The sequence below is a fragment of the Numenius arquata genome, unplaced genomic scaffold, assembly GCF_964106895.1.
Source record: "Numenius arquata unplaced genomic scaffold, bNumArq3.hap1.1 HAP1_SCAFFOLD_1716, whole genome shotgun sequence".
Classification (NCBI taxonomy): Eukaryota; Metazoa; Chordata; class Aves; order Charadriiformes; family Scolopacidae; genus Numenius; species Numenius arquata.
This window is the reverse complement of record NW_027415163.1, coordinates 1-11972: the sequence shown is the minus strand read 5'-3', so window position 1 is coordinate 11972 and position 11972 is coordinate 1. Positions and strand designations below refer to the sequence as shown.

The 11972-nt window shown below is 68.1% G+C and overlaps 1 protein-coding gene across 1 annotated transcript; it reads left to right on the top strand.

Moving 5' to 3' along the window:
• Positions 1-477: 477 nt before the first annotated feature.
• KHSRP (KH-type splicing regulatory protein) lies at positions 478-11014 on the top strand (the record flags this gene model as incomplete). The annotated part of the gene is given in 22 exon segments (XM_074167498.1): positions 478-690; positions 2305-2401; positions 2541-2579; positions 2729-2768; positions 2885-2934; positions 3066-3137; positions 3667-3724; positions 3834-4005; positions 4125-4223; positions 4312-4410; positions 4520-4622; positions 7459-7559; positions 7658-7799; positions 7954-8114; positions 8266-8384; positions 9104-9131; positions 9133-9193; positions 9315-9451; positions 9453-9513; positions 10682-10772; positions 10871-10992; positions 10995-11014. Coding segments are annotated over 22 exon segments (2085 nt in total), but the record flags the coding sequence as incomplete, so codon positions are not given.
• Between the last annotated feature and the right edge of the window lie 958 nt (positions 11015-11972).

Here is an 11972-nt window from a genome sequence, read left to right as displayed (position 1 = left end):
AGCCGGCGGGCGGGGGCGGGACAGGAGTTCGCGGCGCGTCATTGGTTCCGACCACCGTCAGTCAACGTCAGCCCCGCCCCCCGCCATCCGCTTCCTCGCCCAATAGCGTCCCGTCGGCCTCCGCCATTGGCCGGCTGCCCCGTCCATCCGCGTGATCCCGCCCCCGCCGGCCCGCCAATGAGTTCCCGCTCCCTCCGCCGCTCCCGCGCCGATTGGCTGTCCCCGCCGCCACTCATCCCCCTCCACCGTCCCGCCCTCCCGCCGTTGCGCGCCGGCTCCCTCCCCGCCGCCATTGGCCGGCGCCCGCTGCCAGTCAGGGCCGACGCGCGCGGCGATTGGCCGCGGCGGAAGCGGGGTGGGCGGGCCTTCCCCCCCCGCGCCTGGCCCCGCCCCGTTCCCAGCCTGCCCCGCGCGGTGTGTGGAGAGCGCGGCCTGTTCCCGCGTCGCGCCCTCGCCGCCGCCGCCGCCGCCGCCGCCATGTCGGAGTACAGCCCCGCCGGGCCGCCGCCCGCCCCAGGGCCGCCCGGGGGGGCCCCCGCCGCCGCCTCTGCCGGGGGCCCGCCGCCTCCGGGGGGTGCGGGAGCGGGGGGTGCCGCGGGCGGCGGGCCGGGCCCGGGCGGCGCGGGGGGGGGCCCGCCCGGCGGTATCCGCAAGGACGCCTTCGCCGACGCCGTGCAACGGGCCCGGCAGGTGAGGGGCCCGGCGGGGGGGGAGGCACCGGGAGGCGCCGGGGTCCCCCTGCCCCCGCCGCGGCGCCGCGGCCCCTCCCCCGCCGTGCCGGGCCCCTCCCCCACCCTCCCGGTAAGGCCCCGCCCCCCGGGGGCGCGCGGGGTGTCCCCCTCTCTCCCCCCCCCCCCCCCCCCAACACCCTCACCTTGCCCGGGGGGGGGACACCGGGGACCGGGAGCGAGGGGGGGTCCCGGGGCCGCCTCCCGGGGGGGGTTCCGGTTGGAGGCGGTAGAAGAGCCGCCCCGCGGGCGCCGTGATTAGCGGTAATTAATTAGCGGGAGCCCCGGGGGGAAGGGGACGGGGAGCGGGGCCCGGCACCCCCCCCCCCTTCCCGGGACCGAGGCGAGGAGGCGGCGGGGGACGCTCGGCGGTGACAGCGGGGGGGGGGGGGCAACGAGGGGCTCTTCGACCCCCCCTTTCCCGGGCACCTAGAGGGGGCTGGGGGTGGCCTGAGTGCGCCCGGGGGTCCCCCCTCCCTCGGTGGCACCCCCGGTTTGGGGGGGCTCCTGCTGTAAAGTGGAGCTTGTGTGGTGGCATTTGGGGGGCTACCTCCCCCGGTGTGAGGCTGGCTGAGGGCTCTTGGGGGGGGGCTCCCGCCCCAGCCTGGGTCTCTTTGAGGGCTTTTGGGGGAGCTTCCACCAGCGTGGGGGGCTCAGGGGTGGGTTTTGGGGGGCTTCAGCCCTGGTGTGGGGCTTGTGGTGGGGGTTTTGGTGGCTCCCCCCCGGCTGTGGGGCTCGTTGAGGGGTTTTGGGGGGGCTCCCACCCTCGGGGGGCTCAGGGGTGGGTTTTGGGGGGCTGTAGCCCTGGTGTGCTGGGTTTAGGTGGTTCCCACCCTCGCGGGGGACTCGTTGAGAGGTTTTGGGGGGCTCCCACTCTAGTGTGGGGCTTGTGGTGGGGGTTTTTGGGGGGCTCCCCCCCAGCCGTGGGGCTCGTTGAGGGGTTTTGGGGGGGGGTCTTTTGCCATAGGGTGGGTCTCGCGGAGGGTTTTGGGGGGCTCCTACCCTGCTGTGGGGCTCGTGGAAGGGGCACAGGGATCTTCTGTCACGGCACAGGGTGGTTTTGGGGGCTCCTGTCATGCTGGGGGGCCCCCTGAGGAGATTTGGGGAGGGGGGGGGGCTTTCTGTGACACTGTGGGGCTCACGGGGCGGTTTTGGGGCCCTCGCTTCGGTGTGGGGCAATTCTGGGGGGGCTCCTGCTCTGATGTGGGGCTCGAGGACGAGATTCTGAGTATATTGAGGAGGTTTTGGGGGACCCCTGCCCCGTTGAGGGGTTCAGGGAGTGCTTTTGGGGGCTCCCACCATGGTGTGGGGCCCATGGAGAGGTTTTTGGGGGGCCCCCACCTCAGAGTGGGCCCCACGGGGAGGTTTTGGGGGGGGCCCCCTTGCGCTGGTGCAGGGCCCAGAGGGGCAATTTTGGCCCCAGAGTGGAGCCCATGAGGAGATTTTGGGGGCTCCCCCCTCCCCGGAGTGTGGGAACCCTTGGGGAGCATTTGAGGCCCCCCCAGTGATGGGGGGGGGGCGGATTTGGGGGTTGTTTTTTGGGGTGACCGCCGGGCGCCCACCGTTCCCTTTGCAGATAGCGGCGAAAATCGGGGGGGACGCGGCGACGACAGTGAACAACAACACCCCCGATTTCGGTTTCGGGGGGCAGAAGCGGCAGCTGGAGGATGGCGGTAAGGAGGGAAGAAGGGGACACCCCAAAAAAGGGGTGGGGGGGACACCCCAAAACTGTCCTGCCCCATTTCGGGGCGGGGGGGGGGGCAGTTAGGAGGTCCCCTAACGATGCTTCACCCCCCCCCCCCCCCCCCCCAGACCAGCCAGAGAGCAAGAAGCTGGCAGCACAGACAGACTGTGAGTACGGCCGTGGGTTTGGGGGGGCTGTGCCCTGCCTCCCCCCCCCCGGGAGGTTTGGGGGGGGTTGAGGACCCTCCTGGGGCCCCCCCCAGGCTGGGGGAGGCCGGTGGCTCCGTACCCTGACGGGGGTTTGGTTCCCTCCGCAGCGCTCCCGACCCAGCTGGGACCCATCCACCCCCCGCCCAGGTGAGCTGGGGGGGGGCTGGGGGAGTTTGGGGGGGGCCTGGGGAGTTTGGGGGGGCCGGGGGGGTGGGTGGGGAGGGTTTTTGGGGTGTGCCTGACCCCCCCTTATCTCTTCCTAGGTCCACAGTGACAGAGGAGTACCGGGTCCCTGACGGCATGGTGGGACTCAGTGAGTTCTGGGGGGGGGCTGGAGGGGTTTAGGGGTGCAGGGAGGGTCTGGGGGGGACCGGGAGGGGTTTTGGGGGTTCAGGGAGGGGGGGCCAGCGCAGCCCCCCCCCATGTGGTGTCTCCCTTCCTCAGTTATCGGCCGCGGGGGGGAACAGATCAACAAGATACAGCAGGACTCGGGCTGTAAAGTACAGATCTCTCCAGGTAAGGGGGGGGGCCTGACACCCCCAATTTCCCCGGGGGGGGCCCCAATCCCCACAATTCCGGGGAGGGGATCCCCAGTATCTCCCCACCCCTTTGGGGGGCCCCAGTGCCCCCCTTTCCCAGGGGGTTCTCCTATTCCTTCTAGGGGGGGCCCCAATCATTTCCTTCCTATGTGGGATGGGGGGGCTCCTGGTCCCCTCTTGTGTGGGTGGGGGGTGGTCGTAACCCCCCCCTTCTCTAATTTGGGGGTGCCCCAGCCCCCCATTTCCCACTTTTATGGGTCGGGGGGGTCCACAGCCCCCCTTTTCTCCCCCTAATATGGCGGGGGGGGGGATCCCTAACCCTTCCTCCCCCCCAATACACGATGGAGGGCTCCCACCTCCACTTTCCCCCAGCTGTGGGGCGCAGGAGGGGATCCCCCCAAATCCCTCTCCCCTTGGCTATGGGGCAGGGGGGGCCACACGCCCCCCCCCCGCCCCGTGTGTGTGTATGTCCCCCCCCCGACTACCACCGTGCCCCCTCCCCGCAGACAGCGGAGGGTTACCGGAGCGCAGCGTCTCCCTGACGGGATCCCCCGAGGCCGTGCAGTGAGTAGGGGCCCTGCCGCCTCCCCCCCCACCCGTGTGTGTGTCCCCCTCCCCCGGGACCCCCCCAACACTGAGTGTGTGTGTTCCCCCCCCACCCCGTCTTCTCCAGGAAAGCCAAGCTGATGCTGGACGACATCGTCTCGCGGGGGCGGGGGGGGCCCCCGGGCCAGTTCCACGATAACGCCAACGGCCAGAACGGGACAGTGCAGGAGATCATGATCCCCGCCGGAAAAGCCGGGCTCGTTATCGGCAAAGGCGGGGAGACCATCAAGCAGCTTCAGGTACCCCCCCAACCCCCCAAAAACGAAGCCACTCGCCCCACCCCGGGGGTCTATTTTGTGTGTGTGCGTTGGGGGGGGACGGGACGCGACACCCCCTTTAATCCCCTTTCCCGCTGTAGGAACGAGCCGGGGTAAAAATGATCCTGATCCAAGACGGTTCCCAAAACACCAACGTCGACAAACCCCTGCGGATAATCGGGGATCCCTACAAAGTCCAGGTGAGACAACACACACACACACCCCACACACACACACGCACGCACCCCAAAAAAGCCCGTTTTCACCCCAAAACCTTCCCGCCCGCAGCAAGCCTGCGAGATGGTGATGGACATCCTGCGGGAGCGCGACCAGGGCGGCTTCGGCGACCGCAACGAATACGGTTCCCGCATCGGCGGCGGCATCGATGTGAGTTTGGGGGGGCTGCAGGGTGGGGGGCGGGTCCCGGTACCGCTCCCCCCAGCCCCAATTCATACCCTATCCGTCCCTCTCTCCCCCCGTGCCCCCCCCTCCCCAGGTGCCGGTGCCCCGGCACTCGGTCGGTGTCGTCATCGGCCGCAGCGGGGAGATGATCAAGAAAATCCAGAACGATGCGGGGGTGCGGATACAGTTCAAACAGGGTGAGGAGCCCCCCCCAAACTGCCCCCTGGGACCCCTCAAACTGCCCCTGGGTGACCCTGACCCCCTAGGGACCCCCAAGCTGCTCCCTGGGACCCCTCAAACTCCCCCTGGGTGACCCTGAACGCCTAGGGACCCCCAAGCTGCCCCCTGGGACCCCTCAAACTGCCCCTGGGGGACCCTGACCACCTAGGGACCCCCAAGCTGCCCCCTGGGACCCCTCAAACTCCTCCTGGGTGACCCTGACCCCCTAGGGACCCCCAAGCTGCTTCTTGGGACCCCTCAAACTCCCCCTGGGTGACCCTGACCCCCTAGGGACCCCCAAACTGCCCCCTGGGACCCCTCAAACTGCCCCTGGGGGACCCTGACCCCCTAGGGACCCCCAAACTGCCCCCTGGGACCCCTCAAACTCCCCCTGGGTGACCCTGACCCCCTAGGGACCCCCAAACTGCTCCCTGGGACCCCTCAAACTGCCCCTGGGGGACCCTGACCCCCTAGGGACCCCCAAACTGCCCCCTGGGACCCCTCAAACTCCCCCTGGGTGACCCTGACCCCCTAGGGACCCCCAAACTGCCCCCTGGGACCCCTCAAACTCCCCCTGGGTGACCCTGAACGCCTAGGGACCCCCAAGCTGCTCCCTGGCACCCCCTCAAACTCCCCCTGGGTGACCCTGACCCCCTAGGGACCCCCAAATTGCCCCTGGGACCCCTCAAACTGCCCCTGGGTGACCCTGTACCCTAGGGACCCCCAGCTGCCCCTGGCTGACCCTGACCCCCTAGAGACCCCCAAACTGCCCCAGGGTAACCCTCACACACACACCCCAGGCACCCCCAAACTGCCCTAGGGTGACCCTGCTGCCTGCCGGGCACCCCAAAACTGCCCCAGGGTGACCCTCACCTGCCTCGGGCACCCCAAAACTGCCCCCTGGGACCCCTCAAACTGCCCTGGGTGACCCTGACCCCCTAGGGACCCCCAGACTGCTCCTAGGTGACCCTCACCTCCCCCCCAGGCACCCCAAAACTGCCCCCTGGGACCCTTCAAACTGCCCCAGGGTGACCCTTAACCCCTCGGGCACCCCAAAACTGCTGCCAGGCACCCCCAAACTGCCCCTGGGTGACCTTGACCCCCTAGGGAACCCCAAGCCGTTCTCTGGGACCCCTTAAACTGCCCCTGGGTGGACCCTGACCCCCTAGGGGCCCCCAAACTGCCCCAGGGTAACCCTCACACACACCCCCCAGGCACGCTCAAACTGCCCCCTGGGACCCCTCAAACTGCCCTGGGTGACCCTGACCCCCCCCCAGGATCCACAAACTGCCCCCTGGGATGCCCCCCAAACTGGCTCCAGGCATTTCCAAGCTGACCCTGGGTGACCCTGGCCCCCCCGAGGATCCCTAAATTGCCCCTGGGCACCCCCAGACTGCCCCTGGATGACCCTGTCCCCACCCCAGGACCCCCAAACTGCTCCCTGGGACCCCCAAACTGCCCCTGGATCACCCTGACCTCCCAAGGGAGCCTCCAAGTTGCCCTTGGGTGACCCTGATGATCCTCCTCGGGGGGCTCCCCCAAATTGCCCCAGGGTGACCCTGACACCCCCCTCCCCCCCCCCCCCCCCCAGGGATCCCCAAATGAACCCCAGGCTCCCTAAGACCACCCTGGGGACCCCCCAAACTGCCCACAGGAACCTTGACACCCCCCAGGGAGACCCCAGAATGACCCTGATTCCCCCTGGGGAACCCCAAATCACCCCCAGGCCCCCTTGGGGACCCCCAAACCACCCCCAGGGACCTTGAGACCCCAAATTGCCTCTCGGTGACCCTGACCCCTCAGGGAACCTCCAAACTGCCCTTGGGGTCCCCAAAATGCACTCTGGGGACCCCCCAAACCCTCCCCCAGTACCCTCAAAACTTCCTCAGGGAGACCCCAAACTGCCCCTGGGGTCCCCAAATTGCCCCCAGGTCCCCCCAAACCACCCTCAGGGCCCTCAGAATCCCCTCTAGGAGACCCCAAAATACCCCTTGGTGTCCCTGCCCACCCAGGGAACCTCCAAACTGCCCCGGGGTCCCCAAATCACCCCCAAGCCCCCCCCAAACCACTCTCAGGGACCTCAAAACCCCCTCAGGGAGACCCTAAATCACCCCCGGGCCCTCAAAACCCCCTCGGGGAGACCCCAAAATACCCCTCAGTGTCCCTGCCCCACCTAAGGAACCTCCAAACTGCCCCCGGGGTCCCAAATCACCCCCAAACCACCCTCAGGGACCTCGAAACCCCTCAGGGACCTCGAAAGCCCCTCGGGGAGACCCCAAAATACCCCTTGGTGTCCCTGCCCCATCCCGGGAATCTCCAAACTGCCCCCGGGGCCCCCAAATCACCCCCAAACCCCCCCCCCAAACCACCCTCAGGGACCTCAAAACCCCTCAGGGACCTCAAAACCCCCTCAGGGAGACCCTAAATCACCCCCGGGCCCTCAAAACCCCCTCGGGGAGACCCCAAAATACCCCTCAGTGTCCCTGCCCCACCTAGGGAACCTCCAAACTGCCCCCGGGGTCCCCAAATCACCCCCAAACCACCCTCAGGGACCTCGAAAGCCCCTCGGGGAGACCCCAAAATACCCCTCGGTGTCCCTGCCCCACCCAGGGAACCTCCAAACTGCCCCCAGGGCCCCCAAATCACCCCCAAACCCCCCCCAAACCACCCTCAGGGACCTCAAAACCCCTCAGGGACCTCGAAACCCCCTCGGGGAGACCCCAAATCACCCCCAGCCCCAGGGCCCTCAAAACCCCCTCAAGGAGCCCTCGCAGCCCTGAACCCTCCCCCCTCCCCCCGTACCCCCTTTTCCAGACGACGGGACGGGCCCCGAGAAGATCGCCCACATCATGGGCCCCCCCGAGCGCTGCGAACACGCCGCCCGCATCATCAACGACCTCCTGCAGAGCCTGCGGGTAGGGGGGGGGGCGGCCCGGGGCGCCCCGAAACGGGGCTGAACGCCCTCCCCTTCCCCCCCCCCCCCAACCTGATGACGCCTCCCTTCCCCCCGCAGAGCGGCCCCCCGGGACCCCCGGGGCCGGGGATGCCCCCGGGGGGCCGGGGCCGCGGGAGGGGCCAGGGAAGTTGGGGCCCCCCCGGGGGCGAAATGACCTTCTCCATCCCCACCCACAAGTGCGGGTTGGTCATCGGCAGAGGTGAGCGCAGCCCCCTCCCCCCCAAAAAAATCAGATAAACTCCCCCCTCCCCCCCAAAAAAAAAGACCCAAAAAGCTTCCCGGCTGTGTGCCCCCCCCCCCGCCAAAATTCCACCGGCTTCCGCTGCCCCCCTGTGCCCCCCCCCTTCCCGCAGGCGGGGAGAACGTCAAAGCCATCAACCAGCAGACGGGGGCCTTCGTGGAGATCTCCCGCCAGCTGCCCCCCAACGGGGACCCCAACTTCAAGCTCTTCATCATCCGCGGCTCCCCCCAGCAGATCGACCACGCCAAGCAGCTCATCGAGGAGAAGATCGAGGTTTGGGGGCGAAAGGGGGGGAGGAAGATGGGGGGGAGGAAGATGGGGGGGGGGGGGGGCCACCCCTAAAAACACAACCCCCTAACCCATCCCGTCCCCGTCCCCCCCCCACCAAAACACCCCGCTCACCCTCCTCTTCCTCACCCTGCAGGGCCCGCTTTGCCCCGTGGGGCCGGGGCCGGGGCCGGGGGGGCCACCGGGACCCGCTGGCCCCATGGGACCCTTCAACCCGGGACCCTTCAACCAGGGCCCCCCCGGAGCCCCCCCACAGTGAGTGATGGGGGGTTTTGGCGGGGGGGTGGGGGGGGGGCACTGCCTGATTCCTGCGGCGAGTAGTGGGGTTTGGAGGGGGGGGGCATCCTTGTTTCTTATAGTAATGGGGTTTTGGGGGGGGGGTCCCTGTTTCCCGTAGTCAGTTTTTTGGGGGGGTGCCCGTTTCCCGTAGTGAGTAACAGGGTTTGGGGAGGGGGGGGGTCCCCATTTTCCACAGTGAGTAATGGGGTTGGGGGGAGTGCCCCTGTTTCCCATACTAATGGGGTTTTTGGCGGGGGGGGGTGTCCCCATTTCTCGCAGCAAGTAACAGGGTTTGGGGGGGGGGGGGTGTCCCGATTTCCCATAGTAATGGGGTTTTTTTTGGGGGGGTCCTTATTTCCCATAGTCAGTAATGGGGGTTTGGGGGGGGGGTCCCATTTCTTGCAGTAAGTAATGGTGTTTGGGGGGGGGGGGTTCAGGAGGGGTGCCCCATTTTCCTGCAGCGAGCAATGACTTTGGGGGGGGGTGGGTGTCCCCCATTTTTGCAGCAAGTAACAGGGTTTGGGATGGGGGGGGTGTCCCCATTTCCCACAGGGAGTAACAGGGTTTGGGGGGGCTTTCTCTTTCCCACAGCAAGTAGTGAGGTTTAGAGGGGGGGGATTTCGGGGAGGGGGGAGGATTTCAGGGAAGGGGGTGTCCCCCGTTTCCCGCAGCCCCCTCACCCCTCTCTCCCGCAGCCCCGGAGGTCCCCCCCCACACCAGTACCCCCCCCCAGGGCTGGGGCAACACCTACCCCCAGTGGCAGCCACCGGCCCCCCACGACCCCAGTGAGTACCGAGACCCCCCACCCCCCTCCCCAAATTTTACCCCACCTTGGGGTTCTGCCCTCCCCCCCCTCCACGGCCCCCCCAGACTCATCCCTCTCTCTATTTTTGGGGCCCCCCCCAGGCAAGGCGGCAGCGGCGGCGGACCCCAACGCCGCTTGGGCCGCCTATTACTCCCACTACTACCAGCAGCCCCCGGGGCCGGTGCCGGGGCAGCCCCCCGCCCCCACCGCCCCCCCCGTCCAGGGGGAGCCCCCCCAGCCCCCCCCCCACCGGCCAGTCCGACTACACCAAGGCCTGGGAGGAGTACTACAAGAAAATAGGTGAGTGCACCCCAAAAAAAAAAACGGATGGGGGAGGGGGATGCGCACCCCCCCCCCCCCCCCCCGCCACGGGCTCCCTGAACTGACCGTGGGGATGTTGACACCCCCCGCCTCCCCCCCCCCCCCCCCAGGAGACCCCCAAACTACCCCTGGGTGACTTCTGCCCCCCCCGGGGGGGTCCCTAAAGTTCCCCTAGGGACCTTGGCACACACCCCCCCCCAGGAGACCCCCAAACTACCCCTGGGTGACTTTTTCCCCCAGGGGGGTCCCCAAAGTGTCCTGTGGGACCCTGCCCCCCCCCCCCCCCCAAGGGGTCCCCAAAATGCCCCTGGGAACCTTGACACCCCTCTGGGATCCCCCAAACTGCCCCATGGGACCCTGACCCCCCCTTAGGAGCCCCCAGACTGCCCATGGGGACCTTGACACTCCCCCTGGGGACGGACCCCCAAAGTGCCCCTTTGGGACCCTCAACCATCCTTCCCCCCCCCGCAAGGAGCCCCCCAAACTTCATCTGGTGACCCTGCCCCCCCCCAAGGGGTCCCCAAATTGCCCATGGGAACCTTGATGCCCCTTTGGGACCCCCCCCAGACTGCCCTATGGGACCCTGACCCCCCCAGGGAGCCCCCAAACTGCCCATGGGACCCTGACCCCCACTTAGGAGCCCCCAGACTGCCCCTGGGTGATCCTGACCCCTCCTCCGGGGAGCCCCCAAACTGCTCACAGGGACCCCTGAACCCTCCCCCCGAGGCACCCCCCAAATTGCCCCCCCCCCCCCGGGACCCCAAATTGCTCCCGGCTCACCCCCCCAGGGGCTCCAGGATCTCTAAAATCCCCCCCAGGGTGTCCCGAACCCCCCCCCCAATCTCCTCCCAAAACACCCTGGGCACCCCCTGACTTCCTTTGGGGGGGGGGGGGCTCCAAACCACCTCGTGGACCCCCCCAAACTGCTTTTAGAGGCGGGGGGGGTGGAGTCCTGACCATATTGTGCCCCCCCCCCCCTTTTCCCCCCCCTAGTCTCCCCCAAAACACCCTGGGCACCACCTGACTTCCTTTGGGGGAGGGGGGGGGAGCTCCAAACCACCTCGTGGACCCCCCCAAACTGCTTTTAGAGGTGTGGGGGGGGTAGAGTCCTGACCATATCTCCCCCCCCTTTTCACCCCCCCCCCAGGCCAGCAGCCCCAGCAACCCGGGGCCCCCCCACAGCAAGATTACACGAAAGCCTGGGAGGAATATTACAAGAAACAAGGTAAAAAAAACACCACCACCCCCCCTTCAAAAAATTTGAGGGGGGGGATCGTGGGGATTCAACCCCCCTCCCCCCACTCTTTTTTGCCTCCTTTAGCGGCTCAAGTGGCTACAGGGGGGGTCCCGGGGCCCCCCCGGGCCCCCAGCCCGATTACAGCGCGGCTTGGGCTGAATATTATCGGCAACAAGCGGCTTATTACGGACAGACCCCGGGGGCCGCCGGGCCCGCGCCCCCCCCACGCAACAGGGACAGCAGGTACGACCCCCCCCCCCCGGACCCCCCCAGCCCCCCTAAATTCTACAGGGGGGCTCTCCAAACCTTGCCTCCCCCCCCGGGGGTCCCCCACATCCCCCCAATGGCACCAAAGTGCCATTGGGGGGATGTGGGGGACCCCCGAGGGGGGGCTTAATATTCCCCCCCCCCTCCCCATGAGGCTTCTTGTACCCCCCCTCACCCCTTTTTTCTGTCCCCCCCCCCTCCCCTCTAGGCTCAGTGAACCGAATGTGAACCCCCCTCGTCTGTGAACCCCCCCATTTTGTTTTTGGCGAGCGGCCGGGGCGAGCGGCGCCCCCCTCTTCCCCCCCTTCCCCAAAACTCCCCTTGGGGGGGGGTTTAAACCCCCCCCCCCCCCCCCCCAAATCTTCCTGGGGGCTTCAACTTCTACTGCACCTATCTGGGGGGGCTTTAACCCCCCCCCCCACCTTGGACACCCCTAAACTCCCCCCTGGGGAGCTTAAACACCCCCCCCCCCCAAAAATCTTCCCCCTTGGGAGGTTTCTAACCCCCCCCCCCAACACCCCAAAGCCCTCTGGGGGCTTCAAACCCCCCCCACCCCACCCCCCCCAAATGACCCTGGGGGCTTCAGCCCCCACACTGGACCCCCTCCCTCCCCCAAACCTCTTTTGGGGGGCTTCAGTCCCCCCAGAGCCTCCCATACCCCTGCCATCCCCCCCAAACCTCCCTGGGGGGGCTTCAACCTCCCCTTGCCCCTCCCTGACTCCCTCCTGGGGGGGCTTCCAGCCCCTCCTCAGCCACTTCAGGGGGCTTCCGACCCCCCCCCACCCTCCCTCAAATCTCTCAGGGGGGCTTTAAGCCCCCCAGAGACCCCCATACCCCCCCTGGGGGGCTTCAACCTCTGCTTGACCCTCCCTAACTCCCCCCCCCCCCCCCCCCCTCAAACCTCCCTGGGGGCTTCAACTCCCTCGGACCCACC